General features: G+C 59.5%; 1 protein-coding gene across 7 annotated transcripts; it reads right to left on the bottom strand.

Moving 5' to 3' along the window:
* Nucleotides 1-11667: 11667 nt before the first annotated feature.
* FGFR4 (fibroblast growth factor receptor 4) lies at nt 11668-21270 on the bottom strand. 7 transcript variants are annotated; one of them, XM_008255455.5, is made up of 18 exons: nt 21071-21270; nt 19027-19151; nt 18163-18426; nt 17993-18073; nt 17726-17892; nt 16976-17099; nt 16326-16516; nt 16085-16223; nt 15576-15769; nt 15338-15483; nt 15128-15249; nt 13855-13965; nt 13573-13763; nt 13129-13251; nt 12977-13047; nt 12707-12844; nt 12364-12469; nt 11668-12284 (listed from the first exon to the last, which is right to left on the bottom strand). In XM_008255455.5, exons 2-18 carry the CDS (start codon nt 19115-19117, stop codon nt 12138-12140), a joined length of 2406 nt encoding a protein of 801 aa, XP_008253677.1. In that variant the 5' UTR covers nt 19118-19151; nt 21071-21270; the 3' UTR covers nt 11668-12137. The 7 variants fall into 7 exon arrangements, with proteins under 7 accessions (XP_008253677.1, XP_008253678.1, XP_051700420.1 ...); XM_008255456.5 differs by having other exon boundaries at nt 21116-21255; XM_051844460.2 differs by having other exon boundaries at nt 19013-19151; nt 21116-21212.
* Nucleotides 21271-26992: the final 5722 nt, after the last annotated feature.

Genomic DNA, 26992 nt, shown 5'->3' with positions numbered 1-26992 from the left:
GCCCACTGTCCTGAAGGCTCACAGACCAGGATTGGGCATGCACCATTGATCTGGCCTCTGGTGTCACCAGTTTTGGGCCTAACCAGTGTGGGAGTCATGGAAGCAGCCAGAGCGGGCATGGCACCCCTTGGGATAAGCTAAGGTCAGGCAGAGGTGCTGGGCTGGCATCTGGGTCTGTCCCCTGTCCAAAGGAGACTAGAGGCACCCCTGGGAGCCCCAGCTCAGAACCCACCCAGCATAACGTGGGAGTTCAAAGGCCCAGGCCTCATCATCCCCCCACCCCGTGCAGCCTTGGCCTGTTCTCCCTAAGCCATGCCGGCCCTCCGTGCCTCTCCCTCTTGGCAGCCTCGTGTGGGTCTTTCTAGACACATCACTGGCTTTGGGCTTTGTTCTCCCAACTGCTCACGGAGCAGGGGGGCACTCAGCCCTGCCGGCCCCATTGCCCACTCTGGGCTTTGGTCCCTCCTCACCTCCTGGAGGACACTCGGGGGCCTCTGGGCATGAGACAGGGACCCGCCCCTGGCTAGTGTGGGGGTTGATGGGAGATCTCATCCTGGTGGGTAGGGATTTTTGAGGCCTGAAAGAGCTGCAGGAACTTGGAAAACCCATAGGGGAGAGGTTCTAGTAAGAGGGAACAAACCCTACAGCGGAGTAGAGGTGGGAGTGTGTTGGGCACAGTGGTTAGGGTGCTGCCTGGGACTTCCGCACATGAGTGCCTGGACTTGAGTGCTAACTCTGCTTCTGATTCCGGCTTCCTGCTAATGGGCACCCTGGGAGGCAGAGGGGAGGGCGCAAGAAGTGGGCCTTCTGTCACCCGATGGGAGACCTAGACTGAACTCCAGGCTCCTGGCTTCAGCCTGGCCCAGCCCTGGCTGTTGCAGCCATTTGGGGAGTGAACCAGTGGATGGGTGATCTCTCTTGCGCTGCCTTGCAAATAAATAGATCTTTTAACAACAACAAGGTGAGGTGGTGATGGAGGAGGTGCCCTTTATGGGTGCCCAGGCATGGCTGGGAAGAGCACCAACACCAAGAGGAAGCAGTGAGCCTGGGGCCAGGACCCAGGGGCTGCAGGCGCAGCATTGAGGACCCTACGGTGTAGCAGCGGGAGATTCAGAGCGGGGCTATTTCCATCTCTCCCGTCAGCCTGCCCCCGACTAGAGTGGAGGTGGCTTTTCCTCGCCTTTCTGCCAATCCAATCCCCAGGATGGAAGGTTCCTCCGCGGTCAATGGCTTTCCCTGAGTGGCGACTGGGACTGACCCACGCCAGGCTGCAGCGCGAGGCTGCACTTCCTGATACTGCCAGGAGGTGGCACCAAGACCCCGGTCTGTGCCCCTCCAACCCGTCTTTGCGCCTGGAGATCCCTTCCCCGGGGCAGGGAGGCCAGAAAAACAGAGGGCTGAGAAAGTGGGAGAAGAGGCCAGGCCAGGCCGGGCAGGTGGGTCAACGGAAAAGGAGTGGGCTCACTTCCGGTGACCTTTGCCAGCGTCTGGCTCTCATTCTGTCGCCTGCTGGTATGCCACCCGGGTCTGCCCCTCCTCAGGCCCAAAAGACACACCCACTCCCACTGTTTCTCCAGCTCTTAGCCCTAGTCCCATATTCAGGTTCGTGCCATCTCCTCCCTGCTGCTAGCAGCAAGTCTTCCCTGGCCACTGCCTGGTCCGAGTGCAGCTGGGAGGAGGAGTGCTGGCCCCAGCCAGAGCTGGAGGGCCTGGGGGACCACTCTGTGGATGCACTGGGGCTCATGTCTCCAGCGGCTGTGGTGCTGTCCAGTGCCCAGTCTGTCTATCTGGACACCGCAGCGCTTGCCACTGCCCCGCCCCTCGCTGGCCACCTCCAAGGCCTGCTGGGGTTTGCTCTGTGGCACGCTCTCTCTCACTGTGTGTGTGCTTTAATGGCAGTCTCCCTGCCTGCTCCTGCCTGCCCCCATCCCTTACCTCAGCCTGGAGTCCTCCCACGCATGCACGGCACTGCCTCATGGAGCCTTTCCCCGAGCCTGGCTGGGATTGCTGCTCATGGACCCCTAGAGCTCTATGTGTGATGACCTGGGGCTTTTGTTAGCGTCTGTCTCCACCTCGAGGTCTGACGCTCTGGCCCAGAGGCTGATCCGTGCCCATCACCGGGTATCCCCAGTGACAGGAAGAACGCCTGGCCGGCAGCAGGTTCCAGTGAACAGTTAGTGACCAACTTCCGGCCTCCAGGGCTGGATTGCACGCCTGTGCGCCTCCCTCTGGCAGGGCGGGGCGGGGTGGGGTAGAGGCTCTGCCTTCTGCAGCACGGCGGACCCCAAGGACCCCTCCCCCTCATAGGCACCTCAGACGCTCTCTGAGTCCTCTCCCCTGGGCACCCAAAGCTGTGGCTTTCGCTGCTGCTTTCTGCTTCCTGTTGAACCTCATTCCCCACTCTTACTGCCCCCTCCCAGGCTGTTATCCTAATAGTTTTATGTGTGTGCTTGTCAAATGTGTGACTCCTGAGTCACCAGTCTATGCAAATGACCTCGTGCTTAGCCTCTCCACTGGGTGGCCCTGCTCCTCTCGCCCTGCACCCATGAGATCCTCTCCCATTTTACTGATCCCAGCCAGCCACACCCCTGCCTTCCCAGGATGCTTGTGGGGGAGGTTCTGGTGTGGGGGGGAGCTTTATGTGTTCAGAGTAAAATTGCCTGAACATAGGGCATGTGTGAGGGAGCTTATGTAGTATGGAATTAAAAGACAATGTGCGGGGCTGGCACTGTAGCGCGGCCAGGTAAAGTCTTGGCTTGCAGCACTGGCATCCCACATGGGCACTGGTTCAAGTCCTGGCTGCTCCACTTCTGATCCAGCTCCCTGATAATGAGCCTGGGAAAGCAGTAGAGGATGGCCAAAGTCCTTGGGCCCCTGCACCCGTGTGGGAGACCTGGAAGAAGCTCCTGGCTCCTGGCTTCTGATCAGCTCAGTTCCAGCCAGCCATCTGGGGAGTGAACCAGTGGATGGAAAGCCCCCCTCTCTCTGTGTCTCTACCTCTCTTTGTAACTCTTTCAAATAAATAAAAATAATATATATACATATATTTATATATAAATACAATTTGTGTGCAGATTTTTTAAATCCATCCACAGTTTTTCTGCAATATACTTTTAAAACTTTTAAAAAAAGATTTATTTATTTTGGGACTGGTGTCATGTTATAGTGGATAAAGCCACCAGCATCCCATATGGGCACTGGTTCAAGACCTGCTGCTCTACTTCCAATCCAGCTCTCTGCTATGGCCTGGGAAAGCAGTGGAAGATGAACCAAGTTCTTGGGCCCTGCACCACATGGGAGACCCGGAAGAAGCTCCTGGCTCCTGGCTTTGGATCAGTCCATCTCTGTCTGTTTTGGCCATCTGGGGAGTGAACCAGTGGATGGAAGACCTCTCTCTCTCTCTCTCTCTCTCTCTCTCTCTCTCTGTAACTCTGCCTTTCAAATAAATAAATAAATCTTAAAAAAAAAACATTTATTTCCTTTTAAAAAGTAATTTAGTTGTTTGAAAAACAATGAGAAAGAGACGGAGAGACATTTTCTATCTTTTAGTTCACTGCCCAAATGCCTGCAACAGCCAGGGAGGGCTAGGCAGGGCCCAAGCCAGGAGCCAGGAGCTCACTTTAGGTCTCCTACCTGAGCCGTAGGAACTCAGACACTGGAGCCATCACCAGCTGATTCCCGAAGTGCACATTAGCAGGAAGCTGGAGTCAGAAGTGGAGCCAAGATTTGACCCCTGTGTCTCATGGTCAGCATTGGTGGAAGCTGGGGTGAAGAACCATTTAATCTGCATCTTACCTGCTGGGCCAGACCCCCACCCACCCCTCATAACATAAATGTTTCATGAACAGTTTGAAGACCCTTCAGATGCATGAATTCCAATTTTTTTGGTGCCAAGATAAACAACCTTTTTTTTTCTTCTCATTAGAGAGAGAGAGTGAGCACTTTCCTCTGGCTCACTCCCCAGATGCACACAGGATACAAGGATGGGGCCTCATCCAAGGCGGAAGCTAGGAGCCAGGAAGTCAACCCAGGGCTCCCACAGGGTGGCAGGAGCCGAACTCATCACTGCTGCCTCCCAGGCTGTGCTCAGCTGGGAAGCTGGAGCTGGAAATCCGACCCCACCACTCGGATGTGGAAGACAGGGGTCTTACCCTCCGTTTTCCAAGATCTTCTCAAGGTCCTTGGTATAGAATTAGCTGAATCCTCCCAGACCCCTGGAATGGCTACACCCCCAGGTTATGAGGGCCCTGGGATTCCTGCCAACACTGGCATCCCCAGCTTTGCGGGTGTTGCCAGTCTGCTAGGTGCCAGATGAGAGCATCTCTGGGATTGTTCTGGAATCTCTCTCATACACCTGCTAACCTCTGGGGCCCTTGTCAGTCAACTGCCTGGCCATAACCTCTCTGCCTTACGTATTTTGAGGGGCCCCTTTTCTTAGGAGTCTGCAAGAGTTTTTGCGCGATCAGTCCCTTATCTCCCTGCCTGCTTCTGACAGTGTAGGCGAAATAGGTCTAAAAGCAGCCACCTCCAGGCTGCAGCCCCTCAGGGCACTGAGCTGCCCCCAGGTCTCCAGCCCCTTATGGACCCCTGTGTCAGAGGATGGGGAGGGGGTTGCCATTCCCTCTAAGGACAGCCGGATTCATCATCGTGGTCCCTGCAGGAGAGAACATGTGTATTTCAGGAGCACTGTTAGAGATGAGCTCACCAGCCTGGTACTGGGGATTTGGGTCCAAGAGTTCTTCCTTTCAATGTGTCTTCGTTCCCCCCATAGCCATGCAAGTGCACCCCTCACCCCATTGTGGATATTTGCCCTTGGATTCTCAGAGCTTAGCTTCGAGTGAGGTGGTGGCCAGCGGCATGAACAAACAAGATAATGAGAGAAAGAAACAAACAAGGAGCCAAAATATGGACTAGCAGAGGGAGGACTTTAGCCAGGGTGCTCCGAGAGGCAACTCTTAGGCGGGAACCTTTGTTTTGAGAACCAACCAGAAGAATCAAGGGAACAGCACTGCAGGCAGAGGGCCGTGCACCAAAGTCCCGGCGAGCAGGCGGCGATGTGGAAACGGAAGGTGACAGGGCTGGGGCCCTGAGACCGCTCAGGAGCTGGGCTGAGCAGTGTCCTGTGGGCCTTGGTTCTGGCCGGGGCTGGGCCTTGGAATGCGGAAGCATGGCAGGGGGTGGAGTTTCTGAAACCACCTGTGGGCTGACCTGGGCTTGGGTCCCAGAGGCTTTGGGGGTTGCTACATTCACAGAGGGGATAATTTTCTTCTTTACTATTGTTTTCTTTTCTGTTTTATTTTTTAAAGATTTATTTTGCATTTATTTGCAAGGCAGAGTTACAGAGAGAGACGGAGAGACACAGAAAAGAGAGATCTTCCCTCTGCTGGTTCACTCCCCAAAGCTGGGGCTGGTCCAGGCCAAAGCCAGGAGCCTGGAACTCCGTCAGGGTTTCCCACATGGCTGCAGGGGCCCAAGCACTTGGGCCATTCATCTTCTGCTGCTTTCCCGGGTGCATTAGCAGGGAGCTGGTTCCGAAGTGGAGCAGCTGGGACTTGAACTTGTGTTTATATGGGACGCCCATGTGACAGGTGGCAGCTTAACCCACAATGCCACAATGCCAGCCCTTCTTCTCTGTTGTTGTTGTTTGGACAGGCAGAGTTAGACAGTGAGAGAGAGAGACAGAGAGAAAGGTCTCCCTCCCGTTGGTTCACCCCCCAAATGTCAAATGACTGCCACAGCCGTTGCTCTGTGCCAATCCCAACCCAGGAGCCAGGTGCTTCCTCCTGGTCTCCTATGTGGGCATAGGGACCCAAGCACTTGGGCCATTCTCCACTGTTTTCCCGGGCCACAGCAGAGAGCTGGACTGGAAGAGGAATAACCAGGACAGAATCCAGCGCCCTGACTGGGACTAGAACCCGGAGTGCCTGTGCCGCAGGCGGAGGATTAACTTAGTGAGCCGTGGCACTGGCCCCTTATTCTGTTTTTAGAAAAATGTTCAATTTTTGTGAGTAGGTAATACAAGTCCAAGGGACAAAACTCGGAAGGAACGAAGGTGTCAAGAGTGGAACATCCTCTCCCTCCCTTGTCCCAGATGTCCTGCTCGAGTCCTGGGGGGCCACTGTTGTGACTTCCTGCTTGCCATGCCTGGCCAGGGCTGTCCTGCAAACTCAGGCCCGCCTTACACTGGCATTCAAGACCTCCACACTACTCCTCCTTCCAACTTCCCACAATTCCCTGTCGGTAACTTAGAGTGGTGCTTGGTGATGGCTATCAAGTAGGGCTGCTCAAAAGTGGCCCTTTAAATATATATTTAGGGCCCGGAGTTTCGGCTCAGCAAGTTAAACTGCCATCTGTAGCACCAGCATGCTATGTGAGTGCTGGTTCGAGTCCCGGCTGCTCTGTTTCTGATCCAGCTCCCTGCTAATGTGCCTGGGAAAACAGCTGGAAGATTACCCAAGTACTGGGCCCCTGCCACCCACACGGGAGACCTGAATGGAGTTTCTGGCTCCTGGCTTTAGTCTGGCCCAGCTGCAGCTGTTGTAGCCATTTGAAGAGTGAACCAGTACATGGAAGAGTGTGTGTGTGTCCCTCTCTCTTGCTCTGTAACTCACCTTTCAAATAAATAAACAATTACAAAAAAAGCCCATCGTGGGGCTCACTGCCCCAGCCCTGTCTCCTCTCTTGTCTCCCAGTAAAGGGGGGGGGCACTTGATTTCCCAGGGGTCTCAGCTGTTGCAGGAAAGGGTGTCCCTGGAAGACCTCCCTGCTGGTCCCTACCGCAGGTTGTTTCAGGAGCATCAGGAAGTCTGCCCTGTGGGCCCTGAGCTTCCTGGCTGAGACAGAGGCCCTCCTGGGTCCCAGCAGCTGCGCAGGGGGCAGAAGGCCGAGGCTGGGCTGCGAGCTTCCTGGAGGAAGGGACGATTCAGCTGGATCCTGAGGGCAGGAAGGTGGCCTGGGGGCTCCAGACCTTGGAGCAGTCGGGGCTGTCCTGCCTCTCGGGGCCAGGCTGTGAAGCCGGTAGGGCCAGATCAGGCTGGGCCTGAGCCTCAGTGAAGCCGGCCCTTGGGAGCACCCCCCCCAAAGGGCCGCAGGGGCTGTGTGTGGAATGTGAGCAGCAGCCAGCGACTGGGGAGCGCTGCGGGAGGCCAGCTGTTGGCGATTTCACGCCCGCTCCGCAGCCACTTCTTGGGGACAGGCCTCAGCCGTGGGACCCAGGTGCCCACGGAGGTCAGATTTCGGTAGAGGGAGAAGAAAAAAAGGAGACTTCCTCCGGAGGGGAGCCCCCTCCTCGCCCAGGGCCGCAGCTGCTTCACCCGCATACTCTGGGATTAGACCAAATCCTGTAGCAGGTGGCGGGTGGGCGGGGCCCCAGTCAGCGGCCTGAGGGTGGGAAGGCATGGGCAGTGGGGGGCCCCAGGGTGCAAGGTATGGCTGTGTGCTCACCCGACCACTGTGCCTGTACTACCTGGGAATGGGGTTCTTTCATACCTTCCTTCAATGCTCCCCTGCCTTCCAGCTCTGCCAGGCGTGGCCCTGGCTGGAGGTTCAGGGGAGTGGGAATAGCAGCTAAAGTGGACAAGCAGCTGGACAAGGGCATTGTGGGGCTTGTGCAGCACAGCAAATGGGGGCCAGGACTCCCTGGGGATGGGATCGGGAGGAAGAAGAGGGGGTTGCTTTTCATCGAGAACTTTCTTTAGAACATCAGCGTTTTTAAATGTTTTTCGAACCCTTTGAGCCGTGAACACGTATCGATTCTGTGAACCGTGTTTCCCCAAGTGTGCACCCCCTCCCCGCCCCTCCCCCACCCCGCGCTGTCTGCCACCCCCTAGGAACTTGCTGGAAGGTGGCTTCAAGCTGGACCTTACTGAGTGCAAAATCCTGGGGTGGGGCCCAGCTGGGAAGCCCTCCAGGTGACTCCAAAATATGTGATAGTTGCCGAAGGGCTGCCTGCTTCCTGGTGCGCCCAGTCTGGGGGAAGGAGGTGATGTCCAGCACCTTCTCCTACAGCCCTGCGTCGGGGGAGGGCCAAGCCTGGAGCTGACCTGGAATGCACAGTCCTGAGAAAAGAGGTCTGAGCTCAGCCAGGACAGGGGCGGTGGCTACACAGCGTCTCTGAGTTCTCCAAGCAGGCGGGGAGCAGAGGCCTTCAGAAGGCTGGGCCCAAAGCTCGGAGCATGGTCCCAGGCCACGCACCTGTGCCTAGGTGTTGGGAGCCGCCTCGCTGCCTGCGGTGAGACAGCGTGCTCAGCCCTGAGCACCGACTCTCCTGCCTTCCCCAACGAGACCTTGGGCCAGGCAGGCTCATCCCCCCTCACAGCCTCAGTGTCTCTATCTGGGAAATGGGGTCAGGCCTCCTTGGAGCTGCAGGGAGAAGGGGATGAGATCGCAGAGCAGGATGGCACAGCAGCCAGCTCCGGGGCCGGCTCCACTAACCCCGGGGCAACAGCAGCTGTCGGGTACTGCGCACTGACCTGGCAGCACTCTGGGCGTGTGTGTCATTCATTCCTGCGTTACCGGGTCGCAGCACACACACACACACACACCTGCCACATGGTGCACATCCTGGCCCTCCTGCCCAGCACCCACTTTCCAGCCAGCAGCTGGGCTGTCCCACACCAGAGTGGCTGGCTGGCTGTTGCCACCAACCAGAGCCCCAGCTGATACAAGCAGCCCGCAAGTGGCAGAGTTCAGAGCGAGCCAGTAGTGCTTTCTCTACACACATCCATCACTGTCTGGGAAGCACTGGGAACCCAGGCAGCCCTAGGAGGCCGGGCCCTGCTGCTGCCACGCTGCCCCAGAGCAGGCAGGGGAGGGGTGGCGAGGGAGCCCGGGAGTGAGCAGCATCTGTCTCCTGACATGAGGCGTCAGGAATGTGGGACAGCCTCCGCAAACATGTGCCTGCCAGGGCCGCTGGCAGAGAGAGGGCACAGGGTGGGCAGCTGAGCCCCTCTTGGTGTCCAGCACCCCCGCCCTCACCCCCACCCAGGCAGCAGCTGCCTCTGTCACTCTGAGTGACCCAGCTCGGGTCTCCACTGGGCACAAAGGCTGGCTAGGAGGCAGGGGCTCAGCCCCGCTGCTTCCTAGAGCACTCTTGACACCTGGGACCTGTCGCCTCCCCAGTCTCTCTACAAGGACGTGGGGGTGGCTCACCTCTGTGTGGCGAGGAAGAGTGAGGGGTGGCTGCTCACCATGGGAGAGATTGAATGGGGGGGGGCTCATGCCCTAGCCCTCACACACTGCTTTTCTCTCTTTAATTAACGTGTAATGATTGCATATAGTAATGTGTGACATTTGAAGTGTGGCAATCAAATCCAGGTCATTAGCATTTCTGTCTCCTTATCATCTCTTTTTTAAATGATTTATTTACTCATTTCATTAGAAAGGCTGAGAGGCAGGAACAGAGAGAGAGAGAGAGAGAGAAAGAGAGAGAGAGAGAGAGAGAGAGAAATCTCCCATCTGCTGGTCTGCCCCCCCCCCCCCAAGTTCCCACAACAGCTGAGGCTGGGCCAGGTCAAAGCCGGGAACCACAGCTCCATCTAGGTTTCCAACGTGGGGGCGGGAGCCAAGCACCTGAGCCATCATCTGTCACCTCTTCCGGTGTGCATCCACAGGAGGTGGAATCAGAAGTGGAGCAGGAACTGGAATCCAGGCGCTCCAGATGGGATGTGGGTGCTTCGGGCGGTGGGAGCTTCATTACCATGCCACATCTTTGTCCCCGCCGTTATCTACAGACAGAGATCTCCCATCCTCTGGTTTACTCCCCAAATAGCTGCTACAGCCAGGACAGGACCAAGTGAAAACCAGGAGCCAGGAGCTCCACCCAGGTCTCCTATGTAGATGGCAGGGGCCCAAGGACTTGGGCCTATCTTCCGTTGTCTTCCAGGTGCTTTAGCAGGGAGCTGGATAAGAAACTAAGCAGCCAGGACTCCAACTGGCGTTTGGATATGACGTTGGCGTTGCAAGGTGCCACTTTTTTTTTTTTTTTTAAGATTTATTTATTTACTAGAAAGGTAGAGTTACAGAGAGAGAGAGGGAAAGAGAAATCTTCCATCTGCTGGTTCACTCTCCAATTGGCTGCAACGGGGCCAGGAGCCAGGAGCCTCCTCCGGGTCTCCCTTTATGGGTGTAGGGGCCCAAGCACCCAGGCCATCCTCCGCTGCTTTCCTAGATGCACCAGCAGGGAGCTGGATTGAAAGTGGAGCAGCCAGGACTTGAACTGGCACCCATATGGGATGCCGGTGCCAGAGGCCGCGGCTTTACCTGCTGTGCCATATCACCGGCCCTTGCAGTTGGCAACATAACCATGCTCCCACAACACTGGCCCCCTGGTAGCTAGCTACTATTCTATCCTCTTCAACTCTGAGATAAACTCTTGGTTTCCACATATGGGAGAGGACATGAGGGGTCATTTTCTGTGCCTGGTTTATTTCATTTGATATTATTTCCTCCACTTCCATCCATGTTGCCACATGACAGGATTCCATTCTTTTTCAGGGATGGATAATATTCCATCACCTCACACACTGACCCTTTCTGCCCCAGGTAAGGGCCAAGGGCTCCCCGTGTCTGGGATTGGCTGGGCCACTGAACAGTGACCACCAATGAGACTCCTGGCTCGAGTGGGGCTCGGCCAGAAAGTCTGAGAGAGCTGCTTTTGGAAGCCTCTGGACCACCTGCGTGGGAGCAGGAGAAGCAGGGCCAGAGGCCTTGGGCTGCGGAGCGGGCTGGGGGTGGGGCTGCCCAGTCCTGGGACAAGTGCACCAACAGCTCACACGGAGTCTGCATGGCGCCTCTCCCAGCGCATGCGCACCCAAGCCTTGTTCATCCGAAACCCTGCGCCCTGCTCCTGCGGGGCGGAAGTGACGGTGCCGCCCTCAGCACCACAGCTGGACACTGGAAGCGGCAGGATCGGGACTTCCTGGCTCCAGGTCCAGGGCTCTTCCCACCCCGTTAGGAAATAAGAGCTCCTGGGGTAAAGGAAGTGGTCAGGGAACTCCGTGGTTTGTGGCCGGATGTCTGCTCTGAGACGGGGGCGCCCTGGAAGAGGAGGGGTTCAGTCTGGGACATGGAAAGCCGGAGGGTGTTGGGGGGGGGGCAGTGTGCGGACCCAGAGGAGGGAGTGCAGCATGGTCAGGTTAGGGAGCAGCAGGATAGAGCCAGGGAAGGGTCCAGGCTGAGTCCCAGGAAGCTGAGCCATCAGAGGGGGTTTCTTAGAACAGGGCCCCTAAGGCCTCCCCAACAGAGGGCCAGGCAAGCAGGGACAGCTGCAGTCCAGCCAGGCAGCAGCCAGCTGCTGCTGGGAGACTGGCCAGGCCGGGAGTGCGGGGGGTGGGCACGGCCCCCACCACCAGCGCGTGGGAGCGAGCCGGCAGGGCTGGGGCAGGGTTTCAGGTTGTCCTGTTTTTGCTGATCAGCTTGGTTAATGCTGAACAGGTGGTGGGGGGGGGAAAGCCAGCAGCTCCCTTGGGGACAGACAAGTTGCACGTATGCATGCACACATATGTGGGCAGGGCATAGGATGGGCGGGGCCAAGGCCAAGGCCCATATGGACTCCTGGAAACCCGAGGCCTGGCACTCAGCCCCTTGGGTCTGTGTCACTCAGGAGTGCCTCCATCCTGCACCCCCTCCCTCCATGCCCCTCGGGGAAAGACACCAGGCATACACAGGTTTATTTCAAAAAACAATAATTTATAAAAAGGCCATTTGTGTCTGTGCTTTCGGCTCCCAGCCTCCCAGGGGCACAGGGGTCAATGCTCCTTCCACCGAGAGCTGGGAAGATCGGGGTGGGGGCGCTTGGGGACATAGGGTTCCGATCTCCAAACCTCTGTTGCTGTTGGGAAGCAGGTTCAGAAGAGCAGTCTGGAGCCAGGCCCAGCCAAACCCCTAAGCAGGACGCCAACACTCAGGCTACTGGGACATTGGCAGCCGAACCCCAAGGGCAGGGCCTCATGCCCAGGGCTGAACTCTGGGCTGGGAACCCGGGGCCAGAGCGCGGGAAGCCTCAACTGGACCCATGGGCTAAAGACCGACCTCCCCAGAGTGGAGTCAGAGATCTGGAATGGCACCCCAAGGTCAGGGCCCCCGGATTGCCAAGGTCAAACAGTGCTTAGATTGTGGCTGAGCCAGGAGGCCCCTGCTCACGTCTGTACCCCAGGGAAGGGGAAGGGGCTGGGCCCCAATGGTAAGGGGTCGTGACTGAAGACAGAGTCATTGGAGGAACAGGTGCTGCTGGTGTCTCCTCCGGAGGGGGAGTAGGGTCCAAAGGTCAGGCGGAGGTCGAGGTACTGCGGGGAACAGAACACGTGAGCCTGCGCAAGCGCAGTGGGCAGCAGCAGGAGGCTCGGGGCGGGCAGGGGGCAGTACCTCCTCAGAGACCGCCAGCAGCACCTTGTCCAGCGCTTCTACCAGCTGCTTGAAGGTGGGTCTCTGGGAAGGCGCCGCGTGCCAGCACTCGCGCATCAGCCCGTACCTGGGGAGGTTAGGAGCAGCCTCAGGCCTGGGGGAGGGGCCTCGTGGCCCTGGGAGGGGGAGCGGTGGGTGGGGCCAGCCAGTGGAAGGGCGGGGACCCCGCCTAGGCCTCCCCTCTGGACCCAGGAGGAGGAGGGGGAAGGGAGGGGAAGAGAGGGAGGAGGCATTGCCCTCAGGACCAGCCAAGGTCAAGGCAGGGGCTGAGGACTGGAGGGTGGGGAGTGTGGGCCAGCCTCACAGCTCTGGGGGGCAGTGTGGGGGCCGGTCCATCCGATGGCCCTCCCGCAGCAGTGAGAACAGTTCCTCCACGGGGATGCCGGGGTACGGGGAGCCCCCAAGTGTGAAGATCTCCCAGAGCAGGATCCCAAATGACCACCTGGAGGCAGGACAGAGGATCAGCAGGGCACAGCTCCCCTGCCCACTGCAGGGGGCCCAGCGGGTGTGGGCTACACAGGGCTGGGGGTGATGACTCCTGGCAGGCACCCCGACCTCAGGTCGCAGGTCTTACACATCACTCTGGTGTGTGTACACTCGGTCAAACAAGGCCTCGGGGGCCATCCACTTGACAGGCAGGCGGCCCTGGAGGGAGAGGGGTGGCATTGGTGGAGTCCCGCCAGCCCCAGGCCTGGGCCCCCAGCCCCCAGCCCCCGCCGCCCTCACATTGCTGGTTTTCTTGTAGTAGTCAATGTGGTGGACGCCTCGGGCCAGCCCGAAGTCGGCGATTTTCATCACGTTGTCCTCGGTCACCAGCACGTTGCGGGCAGCCAGGTCCCGGTGGATGCACTGGGGGAAAGGCAGGCATGTGACACGGGGCTTGGGTTTACAGGAACACATGGCTGGGAGCTGGGCACATGCATCTTCCACCCATTTTACAGATGGGGAAGTTGTGACTGGGAAAGGGAGAGCTAAGCCGTCTGGCTTCAGGGCCTGGGTCTTCTCCCCAGCCCTGCCCCTGGGTCAGGATGAACCAAATGGGGACAGGAAGTGTCAGCTGCGCAGTGCCAAGGGCAGGGGTGTGAAGCTCTGGGGACATTTAGGCGGCAACGGGAAAGGGGAGATGAGGGGGGCAAGGGCAGAGGGGCCAGAGCATGGCCGCGGCCACACCTTCTGCGACTCCAGGTACTGCATGCCGCGCGCCACCTGGTAGGCACAGGAGACCAGGGCCGGGAAGGACAGTGGCCCCTCACTGCTCCTCGGTCCTTCGGGGCTGAGGTCGGGGCCCGGGGGCCGCCGGGCCCGCAGGAACTCCCGCAAGTTTCCCTTGGCCGCACATTCCACAATCACGTACAGGGGCCCTGGCGGGGAGGGGCACAGAGAGGCCACTGAGGTCACAGGCGGCTCTGCCGGCCAGCGCCTGCCCGTGCCCCGAGCCCCGCCCAGCCGCACCTTCCTGGGTGCAGACGCCTAGCAGGTTGATGATGTTCTTGTGCTGGCCTATCAGCTTCATCACCTCCATCTCAGACACCAGGTCGGCCAGGTCCTTGTCTGAGGCGTTGTCTGCAATGGGTGGGGAAGCTGCCATCTAGCTGCTCAGGGCGGGGCGGGGGAGGGGCAGCTCTGCGGCTGCATCCCCACCAGGCTGTGCGTAACCTCTCGGAACCTCAGGGTTCACTCGTGCGGAACCCAACAGTGGATCAGCCCTCCCTCTCAGGATGCAATGGCATTGAGGATCTGAAAGAGGGAGGCCTTCCAGAGAGAGACGGGAGACGGGAGACGGGGAGAGCTGGGACAGGAAGGAAGCTGCCTTGGGAAGGGTTGGCGCTGGTCCCTCAGCGGGGGTGGGAAGCAGGCTGGCGCCCTGAGGCCTCTGTCTGACCAGGGCCTGGCATCCATCCGGCCTGGGAATTCTGGGAGCTGCCAGCACAGCTCAGAGAGGGGAGCGGCTGGAGAGAAGGCTGAGGACCAGCGGCCGGGCTCCGGAACTGACCTGCGGCCCCGGGTCAGTGGCGCAGCGCCCCCGCCCCCGCCCCCGCCCCCACCCCCACGCACGCCACTATCACAAGGCTGTTTCCCAATCCCTGCCTCCCAGAAAGTGCCAGGTGGCCCCAGCTGCTCTGAGACAGGAGAAGGAGGGAGGAAGAGGGCCGGAGGGAGGAGGGCGGAGGGGGGAGAGGAGCGGCTTGGGCTCCTTGGGAGAGGGGGCTGGGGGAAGGCAGTAAAAGGCTCCAGTGGGCAGCTCCTAGGGTCTGGCACTGACTTTACGCAGAAGTGCTGCTCTTCCAGGGTGCTGGGCACAGAGGCCAGACCTGGGAAGGGCCCAGGGAAGGCTGCAGGTGTGTCTGGGGGACCATGGGGGATGCGAGGTTCAAGGAGACCTGTGGCCAAGGCTGACACTGGCAGAACTGATGGAGGATACAGAACTCAGTCACCCCAAATCCTCACCATCATCCTTGCCCCGACGGCTAGGATCTGATGGGCCCTGACCATGTGCCAGGCACTCGCCAAGAACCGTGGGCCGGGAGGTAGGGGCCCTATTATTCACCCCATGTGACGCAAGGGGAGACGGACTTGAAAGCGACCTGCCAGCGTCAGAGCAGACTTGGACTGCGGGCCAAGGGCAGGGTCGCAGGCCTCTCCCAGCCTACCCTCCTCCCCAGGCCCCTGCTCTCCACTGTGAGCCCCACAGGTGCACCTGCCCCCAGGCTCCACACACACTCACCCTTGAGCATCTTGACGGCCACGGTGCTAGCTTGGTCAGGGCGGGCAGGGTCCATGCCGAAGGCCTCTGCACGCACCACCTGCCCGAAGCAGCCCTCTCCCAGCGGCTTCCCAAGCACCAACCTAGGTGTGCGGAGAGGCCAGCCCTCAGAGCCCAGGTGGCACACCAGCAGAGAGGCTGCGTGCCCGTCCTTGTCTCGGCTCAGTGTACCTGTCCCGGGGGAACTCCCACAGCGGGTCCAGAGGGAGGTCTAGACTCACGAGGCCAGCGAGCAAGGGGGGGCCGCTGGAGGAGAGCCGGACGCCTCGCACCAGGGACGAACTCGACTTGCCTGAGGAGCCCGACTCCAGAGAGAACTGGAAAGTAGGAGGCGTGGCTGAGCCTGCTGCAGGCAGGCTGAGGCCCTGACTCGGCGGGTAGGGCATGGGGCTGGGGCTGAGCACGGTACCTGTCGGGCCAGAGGGAAGCGGGACAACTTCTGCACCGTGGCGGGCTGCCGAGCACGCCGGCCGTGGAGCACCTGCCCTCGGTATAACCCGGCCAGCAGCAGGAGCACAGCCAGAGCCAGAGAGCCAGAGGCATACAGGATGATGTCTGTGTACCTGGCCTCGGGTGAGGCTGCTGTCCATGTGGGGTCCTCCTCTGCCCGCGCAGACAGATGCACACAGAGAAAGATGGACAAATGGACTGGTGAGTGGTCAGGCTGGCCAGCCCTGCGCTCTCTGTCTCAGGCTTTGCACATGCACACACACACATACATGCACACATACTAAGAAAGCGGCAGTCAGACCCATCTCAAACACCTATACCCCAGAAGGTGCCACAGACAGCCACGTGCAGAATGAAACCCATAAACCCATGGGCCACACCCCCCAGCCCAGACCTCACGGATTCACCAGAGACCACAATAGGGACCAAGTAAGATGGCAGCCTGCTCCGGCCCCCTAAGGCGCTCACCTGGCAGCACGGTGAGCCAGGCCGACTGGTAGGAGAGGCCGATGGAGTTGCCGGCCAGGCAGGTGTACTCGCCCGCGTCCTCGGCCGAAACGTTTCGCAGGTACAGGACTTCCACTTCGGAGCTGTTGATGTCTGCGGTCTGGAGAAGAGGGACACATTAGGGGGTGATGGCAGGGCTTGGGGCGGCCGCTGGGTCCCCCGCTCCCCAGCCATGGGTGGCAGGAGGGGAGGGCTTATGCACCTTCAGCACTTGCACATAGGGGAAGCCGTCGGCGCCAAAGCTGCTGCCGTTGATGACGATGTGTTTCAGCCACTGGATGTGGGGCTGGGCATCACTGTACACCTTGCACAGCAGCTCCACGTCACTGCCCGCCACAGCCGTGGTGTTGGCCGGCAGCCCCGCCTGCAGGATGGGCCGGTGCGGGGAGCGCTCTGGGGGCCGGGTCGGGCCGTGAACCCTGAGCAGCGGCACCCGGACAGGCACCCTGCTCCCCTGCCTCTTCCAGGAAGGCCCTTCCTAACAGGCAGCTCAAACCGTGGCCAGCGCCCGCTACCCTACTTAAACCTTCTATGGCTCCCTGCTACCTTTGGGTGAAGAATGACTTCTCAGCCTAGCATTCAAAACCCTCCAGGGCCGGGTCCCCCGTAAATGCCACACCTCAGACGGGCATCTCCTTGCAAATGCACTGCACCCCTGCACTCTGGTGCCTTAGCTGTGCTGCAGCTCTCGGCCCCCCTGCTCTTCTCATTCCCGCTCTGGGCAGACCCCCTGACTCCGGGTGTCACCCTCTGGGCCACCTGGTCACTTTGAGCTGCTTGCCCCAGCTGAGGCCCAGTCTGTGTTACCTGCCCTGCCCCCCATGCACGGCTTCCCCCCGCCCATGCGCTCACCCAGCACATCCAGCAGGTAGCTGTAGCGGATGCTGCCCAGAGGGTTCTCCACCAGGCAGGTGTACGTGCCCCGGTCCGAGGGCACCACGCTTTCCATCACCAGGCTCCAGTGTTGGTGGCGCAGCTGGGGCAGAGGAAGGGGCCGCCATGGAACCCCCATCTCCCAGAGGGGACAGGGCACGAGGAGGCTGCGTCTTGTCCACAAGCTTAGACTCTGAGGTCAGGCCAAGGGTGTAGATCTTGGGACACAGGAGAAGGCCTGGGGGACCTGAGAGCCTGCGGTGGGAGACTTTTGAGTCTGCCTCTCCCTCGCTGGGCCACCTGAGCATGGAGTGATTGCCCTCTCTGAGCTGTAGCTTCCTCTGTGCAGGCCGCACAGGAGACCTGGAAGAAGCTCCTGGCTCCTGGCTTTGGACAGGCGCAGCCCTGGCCATTGCGACCATTTGGGGAGTGAACCAGTGGATGGAAGACCTCTCTCTCTCTCTACCTCTCTGTAACTCTGCCTTTCAAATAAATCAATCTTAAAGAGAGAGAGGAGATGCCAAAGCGTCCTGAGGCTTGCTGGCCCGGGGTTCTTCCAGCCGCACAGTTGGGGTTGCTGAGCGGGGAAGGCACTTGGTGGGGTAGCCGGATCGCCCCAGTCTGAAGCCTGGTGCTTCCCAGTTGCCTTCCACATTAGATTCACAGGTGCCAGGGGCCCGGGGGGAAATGAAGTCTGGGAGCAGATGGTCTGGGACTCCACAGCCTCACCCGAATCCCTCCAATGCGGTTCTCCCCATGGAAGGCCTGTCCGTCCTTGAGCCAGCGGATGGTGGGCATGGGGTTGCCTGCGGCTGGGCAGCGGAACTTGATGGTGTTCCCGGCAGGCACTGCATGCAGTTTCTTCTCCATGCGCTGGGGGTGTGTCCAGTATGGAGCTGGGGGGGGAGGAGGTGGGCGTACTGAGTGCCCCCCACCCCTCGTTTCAGTGACCAGATGGGGCGATGTGGACACGAGTCCTGGAAGCCTCACACCGACCTTGCTGAGGGTAACTGTGCCTGTTCGGGGAGCCCCTGTGGGCCTTGGGGTCCTCAGGATCGTCACTGGAGACCGAGGAGTCTGTGTCAGGGACAGAGCAAGCATCTGAGGACCAAGAGAGGGAGTCTCTCTCCCCGGGGACCTCAGCCGCCCCCGCCAGCCCCTCTTACCATCCACAGCCAAGGTGAGATTGTGCAGGACCGTCATGGAGCCTCGAGCCAGGCAGAGGTAGCGGCCGGCATCCTCGGGCAGGAAGCTGGCAATCTCCAGGCGGCCCCTCCAGCCCCGCACCCGGCCGGCAGGTGCTAAGCGACTGCCCTCCTTGTACCAGTGGCCGCCCCGCTCAGCCCGCCTGCAGCACAGCCGCACGGGCTGCCCAAGGGCCACGGTCAGTTCCTGCTCGGGCTGTTCCAGGCTGGGGGCTGGGCAGGGTTCTGTGGGCCGAGCACAGAACGCAGTGAGCCCCGCCACTCCGATGGGAGGCGGCCCCCTTGCGTATGAAGAACATGCTGCCCACGTGGGGCCCGGGCACCCAAGGACACGTGCTGGACATGCCACTCCTCCGCACGCAGCTGTGGGCCCACGCCACAGCGCCGAGGTGGGCCACACGCACACAAGTACTTGGCACGCATGCTGGACATGCTACACTCGGGACACACGTACACACACATACACAGACACTCAAAGGCACATGCTATACGTGCCACACGTGCTGCCTGGGCCGCCAAGCTACACACTGATGCACAGAACACACACACACACACACACACACACCCACGCAGCCAAGCGCTCACCCCCGGCTCTGCAGCCCAGCTGAGGGCCCAGCGCCCTGCAAGGCCCGTCCTCTGGAGCGCAGTGATAGATAGTGGCCGCTTGCTGGGAGCCAGACACAGAGTCTCAGAGGCTGAGGCCTGCCCTGCCACCGCCTTCTCAGGGCTTGGGCTGGGACCCTCTCCGGCTCTGCTCAGCCAGCAGCCCCCTCCCAGGTTCACGCTTCCCACCCCTGCGACCCTCTCCCACCTTTGGGGCCATACCCAGCTCCACTTCCTCAGAAGCCTCAAGGGACAAGGCTGGAGCCCCAGGTGCCCCCAGCAGGACCCCCAGCAGGGCCAGTAGCACCCACATCTTCCTGCAGCTCCCAGGACTCAGGCTGGAACTCCTGGAACAGGGGGCAAAAAGAGCAGCTGCCACACGTGCGTCTGGGCCAGCGCTATTGCCCTATTTTGCAGATGAAGAAACTGAGGCAGGTTGGTCCAAGCCCCTAGCCCGGCTGTGGCAAGGCAGAGACTGGAACCAGCTCTGTTGCTGCTGCCGCTGCCGGAGCCCAGGGCCTCCCCCTGGTTGCTGGTGCAGGGGGAGCTGGGCTCGGCTTCCTGCTCTGCCTGGGTCCTGCTGAGACCCTGGCACAAGTTCACAGAAAGAGCAGTTTGGGGATTCTTTCCTTGGAGCGAGGCAGAGAATGGAGAAATATCTGCTGTTCGCTCTCAGCACACATAATTTACTTTTTGCTGAATAAAGAAATTTATTGCTGAAGAGCCAAAAAAAAAAAAAGTGAAATGTGATAGCAGGCCAAACGTCAGCAGCTGCATGTTGTTGGGGCTGACCCCTACCCCTAGGGTATTCCTGGCACCCATGCCTAGCAACTGGGTGCTTGCACCAACAAGGCAGCACTCCCCACGTGGAGCAGGGAGAGGGCCTCATTCGGAAGCCCCGCAACCCCACACAGGAGTTTCTGTAGACTCTAAAGTGTCAGCACCAAGTTCAAGTCTCGGCTCCCACCAGCTTGCAAGTCCTGGGCTGTCCCGCTCCAGGCTGTTTTGAGATAAAAGCGGTGATATATGTGGGGACTAGGCACGTGGCATACTGGCATGTCCTCCCCGCCCCTCTTGTCACCTGTCACCCTGGTCTGCCCTCAGCCGGTCAGCTCTGGTCCTGTCAGGTACGAGGTGCACACCCATCTCATTTGGTCACTTTCTTCCCAGTGCTACTGAGCACGTCTCTGTCCCCCCAAAGGAACACTCAGAACCAAGCAAGGGGACAGGCTGTGGTCCCAGGCAGCCACTGGCTATTCCCTGGGGCTGGGTGCCAGCCAGGTGTCAGTGGTGTCTGCAGATGCGCCTTCCTGGAAGCCCACCACATCTCTCTGCAGCCGGGTCCCCCCCTCCCAGCCCTCTCTGTATTTCCTGTCCCTCCCCGGGGCAGGCCACGGTGGTGTCTGCTTGGGCCTTTGCAAACCTCCTCTGTTCTCAGCCTCTGCAAGGGCTTTGGGAAACACACGTCTGTCAAGTGCCCCCTCCGTCGGTTAAAGGCTCCCTGCACCCTGCAGGAAGCAGTCCCCGCGGCTCGTGTGTCTCCCAGGCCCCCTCTCTGCCCTGGCCAATCTCCCTTCACGAGCACGGAACCCACCGCCTTTCAAAACCCGGCGCCTCCGTGCCCTTCATCCCTCTTCTCCATCCCGCTCAGCTCTTTCTGTGACTGAGCCCAGCCCACCCCAGGGCTCCGCAAAGCGCCCCCTCTGCCTCGGGGCACAGCTCCGCGGGCAGTGGGGTGGGGACGCCTGGGACCCCAGGCTGCCCTGACCTCCCAACCTCAAACCTTGGCCGGGTCACCGCGGCGGCTGGCCACCCGCCCGGCGCGTGGGACCAGAGCTCCCGACTCCAGCATCAGACGGTCCCGGGTTATCCAGCCTCCGCACTCCCGCGCCGGAGGGCCCTGGGCCAGCGCTGCACCTCTCCGGGCGTCGGCCTCCCCTGCTCTGCCGCCCAAGGACAAGAGCGCTCTCCCCACCCGCCCGGCCACCTTCGGGGGGAGGTGCGAGCCGAAGGGTCCCCCTCCCCCGGGAGCTGCACCCGCCCCCGCCCGGGTGGGCAATGAGTAACCAGCTCCGTGGCCACGGTGCTCTTTGGACGGAGCGGGACAAAAGGCCCTGTGTGCGCTGTGGGTTACTGATTTACCGCCCTTCCACCCCCGCGCCGAGAGGACGCCCCCGTGCCGGGAGGGGGCAACCCCTGGACCCCGCCGTCGCTCGCCCCCTGGCGGCAGGGGGTGAAGTCCGGGCCCGCACGGGTCCTGGCTCACCTCGAACCTGCGTGGCTCCGCTGCCCGCACCAGGGTCCTGCTCACCTGGTTCCCCCGCGCCTCGCTCCCTGCTCACCCGATCCCCGCGCCCGGCGGGGCCTGCAGATAGCCCCGGCGCTGCTCCGCCCGCGGCGGGAGAGCCAGGAATAAACTCGCTACAGCGGCGTGGCCGCGGGCAGCTGCCCAGCCCCGCCCCGGCCCCGCCCCCGGCCGGTAGTACCTCTCAGGGGCGTGGCAGGGCTCCGCAGCCACGCCCACCTAGGTCCCAAAGCGGCGACCCAGCATCACCGCCAGCCGGCCAGGGCCAGCCTGGCTACTACAAGCCACCTCCTCCGGCCCACCCAGACCCCTGGCGGGGCTTCCAAGTTCTCGTCCACTGCCCAGCCGTGTCTCCTGCTCGTCACCCCTCGGGGAAGGAAACATTGACCCTAGCCTTGCTCCGCCATCTCTGTGCAGTGGACTGACTGCCCCACGTCCGCTCATTTGGCAACCTGCACAGTGACAGTTCTTTCTAGAAAATATTTATTTATTTATTTGAAAGGCAGAGTGACGAGAGAAGGAGAATCAGAGGTCGTCCATCTGCTGGTTCACTCCCCAAATGGCAGAGCCAGGAAGCCAGGAGCCTGGAAGTCCATCGGCATCTCCCACGAGGGTGGCAGAGGCTGGGCCATCTTCCACCTGCCTTCCCAGGAGCATTTGCAGGGAGCTGGATTGGAAACAGAGCAGCTGGACTTGAACCAGTGCTCTGATTTGGGATGCTGGTGGATGTAAGCGGTGGCTTAAGCCATGGAGCCTCAACTCCAAGTCCAGAGTGATTTTTTAAAAGATTTATTTAGGGGGCCAGCGCTGTGGCATAGCAGGTAATACTGCTGCCTGCGGTGCAAGCAGCCCATGTGGGTGCCGGTTTGAGTCTCAGCTGCCCCACTTCCGATCCAGCTCTCTGCTATGGGCTGCCCCGGCCTGAGAGATCTGGAAGGGAGGAGAGGAGAAGAGGGAGGAGGAGGAGAGGGGAGGGGAGGGGGAAAAGAAAAGAAATCTCTCTTTTTGGCAATGTGGCAATGTAGTTTATGGTTTTTAAAAGTATATTTATTTATTTATTTATTGAAGAGACAGAATTACAGGGAGAGAGAGAGAAAGGTCTTCCATCCCCTGGTTCACTCCCCAAATGGTCACAATGGCCAGGCTGGGCCAGACCAAACTCAGGAGCCAGGAGCTTCTTCCAGGTCTCCCATGTGGGTGCAGGGGTCCAAACACTTGGGCCATCTTCCACTGCTATGATCAGGGAGCTGGCTGGGAAGTGGAGCAGCCAAGATTCAAACCAGCGCCCATATGGGATGCTGACATCTCAGGTGACTGCTTTACCTGCTATGCCATAACGTCAGTCCCACCTGAGTTATATTTTAAATACAAATCTGACTGTTTTATCTTCCCCTTTAATTTTCCAGTAGCTTCTCACAAAATTATATATAGGTTTTTAGCATAACCTGGCCCCTGCCCACATCTCCAGATTGAACCTTCATGCCCTTTTATCTTGCTCCCACCCTGCCCCTGGGCCTTTGCATGTGATTTCCCTCTTCCTGGAACGCGCTGTCCCGTCTTGGTCTGGTGAAGTCTGTCTCCTTCTCAGGTCCTGCTCCTCTTGCTTCTTCTGGGAGCACTGAGCTCACCGGGTGCTGCAGAGCTGCCTTTTCCTGAGTGATTCAGAGCACAGCTTGCAGCACTGGGCTGTGTGCCCTCACCTCTCAGCACTGTCGCACACAGCCTTGGCGGGTCCCTCCATCCCTGTCTTCATCCTGTTGGCAGGAAAGTGGTAGCTGATAGCATCAACCTCAAGAGGTTGTTGCAAGAAGCAGACCTGTGGGTGTGTGCAAAGCCATCATCCAGCATTTGCTTTGCAATGCTAGCTGTGATTACTTCTTATTTTTTTAAAGAATTATTTTATTTATTTGAAAGACAGCATTACAGAGAGAGAGAGGTCTCCCACCCGCTGGTTTACTCCCCAGATGGCCGCAATGGCCAGAGCTGCACCGATCTGAAGCCAGGAGCCAGGAGCTTCTTCCGGGTCTCCCACGTGGGTGCAGGGGCCCAAGGACTTGGGCCATCTTCCACTGCTTTCCCAGGCCATAGCAGAGAGCTGGATTGGAAGTGGAGCAGCCGGGACTCGAACTGGTGCCCATATGGGATGCCAGCACCGCAGATGGCAGCTTTACCTGCTGCACCATTATGATCACTTTTTGATCTGGGATTTCTTCATATTTGCCAGTATTGTAGCTGAACCATCAGGAATGTAAATGATTGTGAAGTGTTCCCTCTGGGGAGGCAGGAGCTGTGCCCACGGACCTGGCCGCCGTGTTAAGTGCAGGGTACACGCAGGTGCCTCCCAGATAGCTCCACTCTCGGTGTGCTCTGGTCGGCCTCACCTGTAGAGACCCATGCTGCGGCCAAACTAGAAGGCCAGGCACCCTCTGACCCTCTGACCTGTGACCCCTCACCTGAGACGAGGCCCTCTCCTCCCCCGCAGGCTCTGGGAGAAGCGCAGAGGCGCTGCCCGCTTAGCAGCTTCCGTCCGTATTGTCATGCGAGAGTCCAGCTCTTCCCGGCCTCACTCCGAAGGCGGGTGGGGGAGGAAGGGGCATCTCTTTGCATAACTAAAAGGCCCATTAATGCAATTTTTTGTTTTTCCTTTTCAGACAAAGGAACACCCTCTTCCCCAAAGATAAACCGGAAAAGAACTGGTTCTCCTTTAAAAACAGTTTGTCAGAATCCATCCCCAGCCCCCGGCCTGGCTGCAGTGCCCCGGGAAAGATGAGACTCCTGCCTTGGGGCGCTGCCCTCCAGGGAGGGGCCTCACCAGACCCCAGGTTCCCAGAGAGGCCCGGCTCTCCATCTTTGGTCCCTTAGTAAAGAGGTTTGTGGGGGACAGAGTAAGCACCAGCAGCCGTCCGACCCTGCCCCGCGGCTGGCGCTCACAGACCAGGGCCTTTCCCAGCTTTATCCGAGCCCTGCTAGCTCACGGTATGTGAGCAGCCGCCTTGTCTCCCTGGATGCCTACCCCTCAGCTCCCAGGCCCCAGCCCACGCCCCCAGAATGTGCCCCCCGCCCCCCTCTGCTCTGCCCCCTCCCCACACTCACAGCCTCCCACACTGGTCCTGTGTACAGTCTGATGCGCTGCCCCCACGCTCAGCCACAAGAATTTGCTGAAAGCTCGCGGGCCCCCCGCTGCTCTGAATCCCAGGGAGAGAGCAGTGAATTGGCCACCCTTCCCGGAGCTGCTGGCCCTGGCGTGGGGGCAGTGAGAGGCGGCCCGGCCTCCTCTCCCTCACACTCTCACTTTCTTGCTAACACTCTCACCAGCCAGGCTTGCAGCCTCTCTCTCAAAGATTTCTCTCTCTCTCTCTCTCTCTCTCTCTCTCTCTCTCTCTCTCACACACACACACACACACTCTTGCTTAGCAAAGGCAAGACCCTACCATCCTAAGATCCTGCCTTTAGCCTGTCTCTGCCTCAGTTTCTCCTTCCAGAAAAATGGGTGCACTCCTGCGTCTCACTTCAGGGATTCTGGGAAAATGCACAAGGTAGCAGATGGTGAGTTTCACCAGAACAGGAAATTGGTAACACGTACAGCATTGGCTGGGTTCCCACTGGGTGCCAGGTGCTGTGCTTGGTGTTGTCTGTCCTTTGACCTTTTCCCCAGGACAAATGGTTTATGAAGCCTTAGCCCACGGGGCCCAGGGTCCTGGCTGCTCCACTTCTAATCCAGCTCTCTGCTAATGGCCTGGAAGAACAGTAGAAGATGATCCCAAAAGCTTGGGCCCCTGCACCCATGTGGGAGACCTGGGAAAAGCTCCTGACTCCTGGCTTCAGATCAGCCCAGCTCCGGCCATGGCAGCCATTTGGGGAGTGAACCAGCAGATGGAGGATCTCTCTCTCTCTCTCTCTCTCTCTCTCTCTCTCCCCCCCTTTCAAATAAATAAATAAACAAACCTTTAAAAAAAAAAAAAAAAAGCATAGCCCCGTCTTGTAGGCAAGGAAACAGAAGCTTGGGCAGATGGAATGACTTGGCCGGCACCGCGGCTCACTAGGCTAATCCTCCACCTAGTGGCGCCGGCACACCGGGTTCTAGTCCCGGTCGGGGCGCCAGATTCTGTCCTGGTTGCCCCTCTTCCAGGCCAGCTCTCTGCTGTGGCCAGGGAGTGCAGTGGAGGATGGCCCAAGTACTTGGGCCCTGCACCCCATGGGAGACCAGGAGAAACACCTGGCTCCTGGCTTTGGATCAGCGGGGTGCGCCAGCCGCGGCGGCCATTGGAGGGTGAACCAATGGCAAAGGAAGACCTTTCTCTCTGTCTCTCTCTCTCACTGTCCACTCTGCCTGTCTAAATAAATAAATAAGATGGAATGACTTATTTGAGGTCACCTAGGAAGGGTGTCACAAAACTGAGGCTGCAACCCTAGTTTTGGGGCCCAAGAGGGATTGAGAGCTAAGGGTGACTCCAACGGCTCAGCCAGCAGCCACTTTGGCCCCGTCCCCAGCTGTGGCTCCTGGGGAAAGTGGAGACTCACCCCACATGGAGTGTGCGCTGGACAGCCGCCAGGCCTGGGCTCTGCCCTCCCTTCCGCCAGAGCTGATGGGGCGCCCAAGGAGCCCCAGGCCCGGCTGAGCGTTTGCAGCGCCAGAACCTCTGGAGTGCCGGGCTGGGCCCGGAGGGTCTCCTGAGGCCAGCCTCCACCCCCCCCACCTGCCCAGGAGCAGAGTGGGGGGGGGAGGGCAGACGTCGCCTGGTGCCAACGATGTTGCTGTTGGCTGGCAGCCGGCCGTGGGAACACTGGGCTGTTGTGTGGAGAGCTGGGCCGTGGAGCCCGTGGGGCCTCTGCCCAGGCCCCGCTCCAGCCCTGCTCTGGCCTGAGCGCTGGCCCTCGCCTCTGACCCAGTCCTGTTCTTTCTTGTCTTCCTCCTTTCATATCTTCCTTTCAAAACATATTTTTTTTTAATGTGGGGGAAATCTCAAAAGGCACTCATGCGTCGCGTAAGCATGTTTTTTGGTCAGCAGTGGGTTACGGGGATGGCGGTGCTTCCACGAGGCCGCGCTGGGGCCGAGGAGGTCCTGTTGCCTGGGGTTTTCATCCTGCCTCTCTCCTGTTCGCTGGCTATGGGGCTACAGTCGCCCCCCGTGTTCAGGGCAGAGACACGCTATGTAGGTTTGTAACCTGGGAGCAGCAGGCTGGACTCCCAGCTTAGGTGTGCACGTGATGGTGTTCGTACAACAGAACATTTCTCAGAGTGCATCCCGTCAGTAAGCAACACGGGGTGCTGCGGAAACCGCGCACGGGGTAACACCGGTCACCCATACTCAGAATTCACCATTGCTACCCACTCACCATTTTTTGCAAACTTCCCCCTCTCCTTTTTTTTTTTTTTTTTTTTTTTTTTTAATATACTCGAAGGGCAGAGTGACACACAGAGAGAGGGAGAGACAGAGAAAGAGAGATTTTCCATCCAATGGTTTACTCCCCAAACAGCCACAATGATCAGGGCCGGGCCAGGCTGGAGCCAGGAGCCAGGGATTTCCTCATCCGGGTCTCCCACATGGATGCAGGGGCCATCTGCTGCTGCTTTCCCAGGTGCATTAGCAGGGAGCTGGTTTGGAAGTGGAGCTGGGATTCGAACCAGCACCCTTATGGGATGCTGGCGTTATAGGCAGTGGCTTAACCTGGTACACCCCAGCGCCAGTCCTACAAAGCCTTTTCTACCCACACAGGCTCCAGGGAGGTATGGCTTGGCTGCTTAAAACGGAGGTGACATTGACAGCGACTGAGTAATTAAGGGTTGGTGTTAGAGTCCGGGATATCTGGGTCTGAATCCTGAGGAAGTCCCGGAGCGTCAAGCCTCAGTCTCTCTGTGAAATGGGAGCACTGCTTCTAGTG

This window comes from Oryctolagus cuniculus, chromosome 6 (assembly GCF_051225735.1).
Source record: "Oryctolagus cuniculus isolate XC-2025 breed Fujian yellow rabbit chromosome 6, ASM5122573v1, whole genome shotgun sequence".
Taxonomy (NCBI): domain Eukaryota; kingdom Metazoa; phylum Chordata; class Mammalia; order Lagomorpha; family Leporidae; genus Oryctolagus; species Oryctolagus cuniculus.
The sequence above is the reverse complement of the archived record's forward strand: the minus strand, read 5'-3'. Positions and strand labels throughout refer to the sequence as shown.

Excerpts from the sequence above, each read along its gene's own strand:
- FGFR4 (XM_008255455.5), bottom strand. The coding sequence starts at position 19,117 with ATGTGGGTGCTACTGGCCCTGCTGGGGGTCCTGCTGGGGGCACCTGGG. Across the intron at positions 17,893-17,992 it reads GCACAGTTACCCTCAGCAAG|CTCCATACTGGACACACCCC; the intron begins GTCGGTGTGAGG and ends CTCCCCCCCCAG. Across the intron at positions 15,250-15,337 it reads TGGGAGTTCCCCCGGGACAG|GTTGGTGCTTGGGAAGCCGC; the intron begins GTACACTGAGCC and ends CCGCACACCTAG.